We start from the raw sequence: 9,334 nt of genomic DNA on the forward strand, positions 1-9,334 counted from the left end.
TCGTTTCGCCCTCCCAGGCCCAGAAATGTTCCAGCCTATCTACTGAACAGCTTAATTTCTCTTGTACTTCAATTTAATCAGCTCTTTAATAAAATTATTATTAGTCAAACAATTATTTTTGTTAGATGATATTTGACTCTGAATTATGCCACTTATGATAGTGCCAGTCAGTTTTACTGCTATTGATGTTTAGGTGGACAGTAAAGGGTCTTCACTCAAAAGTAAGAATAAACCGAGACTGAAACACTTCAGAATGGTTTTAAACACGCAAAATAATTTTATTGACATAAGACACGGCAGTGTTCCGTATAAAGATGCCATACAACCTTATCTGGGGAGTGCAACTCAGAAGCAAGGGTAATCAGATCCTTCTTCTGAGAGTCTATAAGAGTTCATTTCATCGATGACTTCTTCTATGAATGCTTTTTGTGGTCATTCTAAGCCTGCGTTGGTATGTTTTCCATCTAAAGTCTATTATTGAGCCGAATAACCATAAATGGACTTGGTTTTTCTTTTTCTTTTCCCTTGGTTCAGCAAAGCAGCTGTCCTTTGTTATTCTCAGCATATCTGTCGCTGTCCTTGAAATATGCAGCAAGCTAGTCTACCATACTTACTTTCTCAAGGCACCTTGGAGCAATAACAAGATCCACGATACCTTTTAAACTTGGTCAAGTTTAACAATCGTCCAGCATGCTTTCTGATTTTGGCCAAGGTTTTCATAGTCGTTTGCTCCATTGGTATTTCAACACAAACGATCCATTCCTTGGTAGACTATCGATCCCCAATTAATCTACCTGCAATTTTGTCTTTTTTTTATTCATTCATGGGATGTGGGCATTGCTGGCAAGGCCAGCATTTATTGCCCATCCCTAGTTGCCCTTCAGAGGTGGTGAGCCTCCTTCTTGAACCGCTGCAATCCGTGTGGTGAAGGTACTCCCACAGTGCTGTTAGGGAGGGAGTTCCAGGATTTTGACCCAGTGACGATGAAGGAACGGCGATATATTTCCAAGTCAGGATGGTGTGTGATTTGGAGGGGGACTTGGAGGTGGTGGTGTTCCCATGCTCCTGCTGTCCTTGTCCATCAAGGTGGTAGAGGTCACGGGTTTGGGAGGTGCTGCCGAACGAGCCTTGGCGAGTTGCTGCAGTGCATCTTGTAGATGGTACACACTGCAGACATGATCCGGAGGAGGGAGTGAATGTTTAAGGTGGTGGATGTTGTGCCAATCAAGCGGGCTGCTTTGTCTTGGATGGTGTCGAGCTTCTTGAGTATTGTTGGAGCTGCACTCATCCAGGTAAGTGGAGAGTATTCCTTCACACTCCTGACTTGTGCCTTGTAGATGGTGGAAAGGCTTTGGGGAGTCAGGAGGTGAGACACTCGCCACAGAATACCCAGCCACTGACCTGCTCTTGTTGCCACAGTATTTATGTGGCTGGTCCAGTTAAGTTTCTGGTCAATGGTGACCCCCCAGGATGTTGATGGTGGGGGATTCAGCGATGGTAATGCTGTTGAATGTCAAGGGGCGGTGGTTAGACACTCGCTTGTTAGAGACAGTCATTGCCTGGCAGTTGTGTGGCGTGAATGTTACCTGCCACTTATCAGCCCAAGCCTGAATGTCATCAAGGTCTTGTTGCATGTGGGCATGGACTGCTTCATTACCTGATGAGTTGCAAATGGCACAGAACACTGTGCAGTCATTAGCGAACATCCCCATTTCTGACCTTATGTTGGAGGGAAGGTCATTGATGAAGCAGCTGAAGATGGTTGGACCTAGAACTTCTGCAGCAATGTCCTGGGGCTGTGAGGATTGACCTCCAACCACAACCATCTTCATTTGTGCTAGGTATGACTCCAGCCAGTGGAGAGTTTTCCTCCCAATTCCCATTCACTTCCAGTTTACTAGGGCTCTTTGATATCACATTCGGTCAAATGCTGCCTTGATGTCAAGGGCAGTCACTCTCACCTCACCTCTGTAATTCAGCTCTTTAGTCCATGTTTGGACCAAGGCTGTAATGAGGTCGGGAGCCGAGTGTCCTTGACGGAACCCAAACTGGGCATCAGTGAGCAGATTATTGGTGAGTTAGTGCTGCTTGATAGCACTGTCGACGACAACGTTCCATCACTTTGCTGATGATTGAGAGTAGACTGATGGGGCGGTAATTGGCCGGATTGGATTTGTCCTGCTTTTTGTGGACAGGACATACCTGAGCAGTTTTCCACATTGTCGGATAGATGCTAGTATTAGAGGCGCAGCTAGTTCTGGAGCACAAGTCTTCAGCACGACAGCCGGGGTGTTTTTGAGGTCCGCAGCCTTTGCTGCATCCAGTGCACTCAGCTGTTTCTTGATATCACATGGAGTGAATCGAATTGGCTGAAGACTGGCTGCTGTGGTGGTGGGGACCTCAGGAGTAGGCCAATATGGATCATCCACTTGGCACTTCTGGCTGAAGATGGTTGCAAACGCTTTAGCTTTGTCTTTTACACTCACGTGCTGGGCTCCACCATCATTGAGGATGGAGATATTCTTGGAGCCTCCTCCTCCTGTTAGTTGTTTAATGGTCCACCACCATTCACAACTGGATGTGGCAGGACTGCAGAGCTTTGATCTGATCCGTTGATTGTGGGATCGTTTAACTCTGTCTATAGCATGCTGCTTCCGCCTTTTAGCATGCATGTAGTCCTGTGTTGCAGCTTCCCCAGGTTGGCACTGCATTTTTAAGTATGCCTGGTGCTGTTCCTGGCATGGTCTTCTACACTCCTTATTGAACCAGGGTTGGTCCCCTGGCTTGATAGTAATGGTAGAGTGAGGGATATGCTGGGCCATGATGTTACTGATTGTGGTGGAATACAATTCTGCTGCTGCTGATGGCCCACAGCTCCTCATGGATGCCCAGTTTTGAGCTGCTAGATCTGTTCTGAATTTATCCCATTTAGCATGGTGGTAGTGCCACACAACACGATGGAGGGTGTCCTCAGTGTGAAGACGGGACTTCGTCTCCACAATCTGACTCAATTGTATTGACTGCACATGAGTTTTCCTTCATTCACTGTTCATACTTTTAGCCACTTATGCTCTTATATCAAGTAGTCATCCTGCTAATCCAGTGTTCAAGTCCATTCCTTTATCCATCTCAGGGTGAGGCTCGCCCAGGAACCATAACAGTTCCCACTCCATAGGCCTTATTTAGTTCTCCTTCAGAGCAGGCACCAAAAACGTCCATATCAATAAGTCCAAAATCATTCAACAGTCTGTTATCTTGATTCATATATATTGGCCAAAATTTTGCGATCGGAGGCTTCCCGTGGGCAGATGCCTCCGACCTGTAAAAAATCTATGAATTTACCCGGTGGCCCGGGAGGTATGGAGACTCTCCGGGTACATGCGGAAACTCACTGCTGCACCAGGTACTTTCACTCCGTAAGCACCTTGCCTATTCCCAGAACTATTGTTGTGCAGAAAGGAAGAAGTTTTTAAAATTGTTTCCAGGATGTGGATGAGGCAGTATTTAGAGCCTGAAGGTATTAAGAGTCAATCACATCGGCCATGATTTCGCCTACCGAGGTGGGTCCAGGGCGGCTGGGCTTGGTGGCGGGGGTGCGACCCGGCTGCTGGCTCCAGCCTGCTCTGTGAAAATATTTTCCATTGATTGGGCTTGTTAAGCCCGCCCTGTGCGTTTCCCAGCCAATTGAAGGAACTGGGTCTGATGACACGTCATCAACCGTTTTCCTTAAAGGGACCATGCGCAAATTGATTTTGACAGTTGTGCTGTCAGTGTTCTGCCGCATTAAGGTGCTGCAAACACTGACAATCACTGCACAGAGGTGCACGGCTGCACCCAGGCTCTCCCATGACTCCCTCCATATGCTTATGAAGGGAGTCACAGCACGCAGGGATTGCCTCTTCCCTTCCCATGGGCGGAAGAGACCTCCCCAGGAGATCAATGCAGCCTGGTTGCACATTGCACAGGAATGTTGTAAGGAGGACCAGGCTGCAGTGGCGCAAACTTTCAATGATCCCAGTAGATCATGAAACGTTACTGCAATACCACACTCAACCTCATCCTGCTGTGCCACTCATCACATCTCCATCACTCTGCCTTCTCTACCCTACTCCTGCACTTCCTTACTCACACCAACTTACCTTGCACCTCCACCCATCCCTCTATATCTACATTATCACTTCCCCATCTCACTATTCACCCCTCACACTCACCCTCATCCTAGTCCAATCATATCAACTAACAACACACAAAGGTAGGCACTTGGATGTTTTAGCCAATGTTCATGTGAAGTTTCTGTTAATGTGCTGTCAAACATTGAAATCTTTATTTTCAACACTTTGCGTTCTTGGACAGATTTGTGTGCGCCTTTGGAAGTGGCTTAGTGAGTTGCAGTGAATGGTGAGACATAACGGTACCCCCCGCAATGGTGATGAGTGTGAAAGGAATGGCTTGGACATTGTAGGGATGCTTTATGGTGTTGGTGTGGGGTGGTGCCAGTCTGGCGCATCATGTGGCAGCCAGGGTGTACAGTGTCAAGTAAAGTAAATCTGGTGAGGCCATCCCTGGCATCCCACGCAGCAATGTACTCGAGTGCTGATGCCCTCTGTCCTGTGCAGCATCAGTTCATTGTGGAGAAGGTTGGTGTTGTTGTTGGTGCTGCTGGTGTACCTGGTGCTGCTGGCATTGGGGCTGATCATAGTGGGATTCTGAGGACCAAGGTGAGGGAGCATAAACCGTACCCATTCTGATGTAATAGATGGCAGGTGAAGGTGAGATGACAGATGCAAATCTGTCAATGCTGAGAGAGGTTGTTCCAATGAGGTGGCACTGGATAGAGAGTTAGTTCCAAACACTTACAACATGCATAAAGCTCAATCTGTCTTCCAAATGCAGTAAGCAAGAGTTTCTGAGCTTGAAAAGTGAACAGCTGTGAGATGGGAGCTTTTATTCAACTTTTGCAGCTGTCGGGTAATCAGATAATTCAAGGCTGAATCCACTCACTACGTGCTGAGCTAACGTAATCCCCGAGCAGCGTGTAACCCATTGGGGAACATGTAAAATTGAAAGGTAATCTTAAAATACTATTTAACTGCCTCTTAACAATCTCGCGAATGATCCAAATTGCCTCGCCTACCGTTTGGTGTTGGGTCTGTTCAGCGATGACAGACCCGACATCTGGGAGAATAGTGTGGAAACCTGCTGTCACTATTTTTTTTTCGCACCCAACCAGCCACCAAACATGCCCACTGACCCCCCCAAAAAATTCCCCCCATAGTGTGAGACTGGAGGTTACATGAAGGCCAGACTGGGACATTTTTTGCACAAATCAGTCATTTTCTGGTACTAAACCACAAATTACCAGGTTTATTCAATTCAGTTTGACAACTTAGTCCAGCGGGATTTGAACTCATTCGGAAATAGAAAGGGAGGGTAAAGCTTCATCAGAATGCGACTCACACTTGAAACACTAACCTACCTTTCAGATGTGAACATTTCCAGCACCTTCCGATTGTATTTTGGATTTCTAGAACTTCTTTGTGGGGTTGAATTCCCATGGGAGTTCTCCCAATCTCCTGTCAGAAGGTCAGCGGAAAGCTCGGAGAAACAGCTGTTTGTGCCATTTCCCCAGGGTTTCTGCCAACCTTTACCATAGTTACTGTCGGAGATCGGAAGGACTGCCACCCCATGTGCTAGTCAAGTTTTAATTTTACTTATAAATTGTACCACACAGTGGCCACCTTCCTCACTAATCTAGCATCTTGATGCTATTTCCAAGACTAGACTTGATGTTCTACCACTGCTTCCAGGCAATCTTTGCTTTTCCACTGAAAGCAGTGGGCAGAGGCAATCAGAGAATCAGAGAAATTTACAACACAGAAGGAGGCCATTCAGCCCATCGTGTCTGTGCCGGCCGAAAAAGAGCTATCCAGTCTAATCTCACTTTCCAACTCTTATTCCGTAGCCTTGCAGTTTACGGCACCTCAAGTGCATATCCAAGTACTTTTTAAATGTGATGAGGGTTTCTGCCTCTACCACCCTTTCAGGAAGTGAGTTCCAGACCCCACCATCCTCTGGGTGAAATAAGTTCTCCTCAACCCCCCTCTAACCCTTCTACCAATTACTTTAAATCTATGCCCCCTGGTTATTGACCACTCAGCTAAGGGAAATAGGTCCTTGGATGTGCTTGGAGAGGACAAAGGCCTAATGAAAATGTCATGTTTCAGTGCCATTGCTACGTCCATCACACAAAGGCTCCCTGCAGAAGGCCAGCGACTGCATAGTACTGTTTTTTTTAGGGGAGTCATTGTTTTGAACACCTGCTCACTGAAGTGCTTTGTCCTGGTGTATATATTTTTAATTTTACTAGACTGAAGGCATTTTATGAATGAGTGTAAGTTAGAGTTGGCAACTCTGGCTTGATGTATTCCTGGAGTTTTCATCGCATGATCTGCATCCCCACACGCTCGCCATTGGTCGCCTGACACACATACAATCCTCATGGTGCAGCACCATCCCTCGCCATGTGAAGGAATAGCCATGATTCAGCGAAATACACGATACCATGAACAAATTTCTAATATTATTAATACATGAAAACTGGGTTTAACCAACAAGGACTTCAGTAGATACACCAAGCAATTACATTGTGTTTGTATTAAACTTGGAGCAGCACGGAGTCACAATGTCTGCTAAAAACCAATAAAGCCAATATTAAGAATTGAATGAAAGCATTTTGTAGGAATGACATCAAACAGAAACCATAGCTGTCATTGTTTTTATGATGGTTTTTAAAACACTTAAAGGTAGAGAAATAATTATGCATGCAATAGTTGAATAGATAGTAAGATAGAAAGCATTCAAACAGAGGTATCAGTGAAGACAATTAGCTGACATCAGCAGAGAACATCAAAGAAGAAACCAATGCCAAAAGGGTATAAAAATAAGACCTTTTTAACAGAAAGGCAGAACTCGCTGAATGGGCAAAGCGTTTCTCAACTCTTCAGAGGCATCTCTGTATGTCTTTAACTATGAGTCTCAGGAAGTCAAAGTGATTGATTTTGGTGGATGTTCTGGATTTAGAAATAAGTAAGAAATAAGAAATGTAACGAAGTAAAGATTTGAGATTAAGGATCTCTGAGAAATAAGAAATGTAAGCTAATTGTATTTTGAATTGTTAATGTTGCGACTGATTCAAAAGATGTTAACTGAATGTCGGCTCTTAAATAAAACTATATATTTTTAGAATTGTCTCAAAGAGTAATTCTGTATAAACTCACGAACCCAAATTCTGTACACTCTTTTATAAGGAGTTGCAGAATTCTGGGGGGTATTCCGGACCCTCATAATATCCGGAAGGTTACAGTCTAGTTCAACTTATTAAAAGTACTATCTGGAGGACGGTAACATCATCAGTCATTCCTTTCCTTTAGAGAAAGATAGCCTGAACCTTTTGATCCATTTAAGCGTCTTATGGAATTCGGCTATCTCTAACTGAAGTTGAGGGTGAATGTCTGGGGAATACGCCTGATCTGGGATAGCCCAAAAGGGCTAGGACTTGTAATTATCCCTTCAGCCAATCGGAAAGCAAAAAGACTCATTACCCGATTGGATGATTCTTGGCTGTCAGTCAAGCAGCCTTTTTTCGCCTCGCCGATATTTTTATAACTAATAAACAAATGTGTTCAAAGAAAATGAAAAAGAAAACACTTTTTTTTTACTGTCCCTATGATTTTTCTCCAGGGTTGCTCGCGGCAGTGTCCTGGAGATTAATCTCCAAATCCTGGAGACTCCAGGGCAATCCTGGAGAGTTGGCAGCCCTAGTGCAGGCGTTGCTGTTTGAATGTTTATTAGGAATAGCTTCACAAGTGCAGGCTCCCGCGCAATGCTTTGCCCTCTGCGAGTGCACAACTGGAATTCGGGCACCTACTGTCCTAGATTTTGCATCCATTCAAGAACATGATTTCATAAAATTACACCATTATCTATTTTAATAGTTTTAGATTCGAGATTAAGTGAGAAAATTTTAACATTTTGAAAGATGGTACATTCAAATTTTCTCTTCCTTTTTGGTGGGGCATAGGGGAACGGGAGGGGTTAGGAATCAAATCCTAAAAGCAGAAGACAACTGTTTAGAGAAGTACGCTCATTGATGAGAATTTACCTATAGATGTTCTCCCTCCTCTCTTTTAATAATAATTTTCATTTACAACACTCTTTTACATGGTCAGAATTTTCTATTTTCCTGATACTATAATTTCAATTGAAACCATTGATTGTAAAATGTAACTAGAATTAGACAATGTATTCCTGCATTGATTTCTTCCATTCTCACAGAAAATGTTGATCATGTTTTTTACATGATAGTTGTCCAGTTAAGTGCAGTTTTATTCATCTCAGCAATTATTCATTAATCTTGTGTGTATTCACTTTGTTTGAACACTAATCTAATCATATATTGAATAATGTATACCCAGCAGCGATTGCAAAGCAGTAATCTAATCAAGGGGTTCAGATGGTTTATATAGAATAGTGTGTCCCCAGAGAGATTACAAGGCAGCAATCTAATCCGAGAATTCCAGTAGTTTATAATGGATATCTCAAAATGATTCAAAGATGTTAATCTAATTCAGAGGTGCATTCATAAACTACAACAGCAAACCCTGTGATTGTTGCTTCCTGGTGGACAATGGGAGCTAAAAAATGATGTGATTGCTGCAACTCTCCTGAGCATGATGTATGATTAGTTTCAATAAAACTCGGAGTCCAGTACCCATTTTTCGACCAAGCTTTCAGTTATCTCTCCTAAATCTCCTACCATATCTATATTTATTTTCTCTCTTCCCTCATAAAGTGTCTGTATTTTCTACATTCTTCACACAAAGGGCAATGGAAATCTGGAACTCTCTCCTCCAAAAAAGCTGTTGAGGCTGGGGGTCAATTTAAAATGTCAAAACTGAGATTGATAGATTTCTGTTAGGCAAGGGTATTAAGGGTTACGGAACCACGGCGAAAAATGGAGTTAAGATACAGATCAGCCATGATTTAATTGAACGGTGGAACAGGCTCGAAAGGCTGAATGGCCTGCTCCTGTTCCTATGTAAATAAATGGAAGTTGTTGTTTTATTATGGAATAATACAGTTTGCTGTTTTATTTTCCTTTCCAGAGAAACTTGCCCACTACAAACTGAAGTCTCCTGCTGCAATGTTGGCTGCTCAAGCCAAGTTGGGCCTACCAGGGCCTCCAGGAAATGATGGGCTACCAGGGCCTCGAGGAGAGATTGGACCACAAGGGCCCAGAGGCAAGATTTATCCAAAATAATAAGCATGATAGCAT

At 43.9% G+C, this 9,334-nt stretch overlaps 1 protein-coding gene across 1 annotated transcript in view; it reads left to right on the forward strand.

Moving 5' to 3' along the window:
- LOC147112378 (uncharacterized) overlaps window positions 1-9,334 on the forward strand; it is a 244,816-nt gene extending 235,482 nt beyond the window's left edge. Inside the window, exon 40 of the mRNA XM_085998167.1 lies at window positions 9,165-9,334. Within this exon, the coding sequence (XP_085854293.1) occupies window positions 9,165-9,319 (155 nt within the window). The 3' untranslated portion in view covers window positions 9,320-9,334. The remainder of the gene's footprint in view (window positions 1-9,164) is intronic.

Source organism: Somniosus microcephalus, chromosome 9 (assembly GCF_052327205.1).
Source record: "Somniosus microcephalus isolate GS21.2 chromosome 9, FLI_Smic_1.0, whole genome shotgun sequence".
Taxonomy (NCBI): Eukaryota; Metazoa; Chordata; class Chondrichthyes; order Squaliformes; family Somniosidae; genus Somniosus; species Somniosus microcephalus.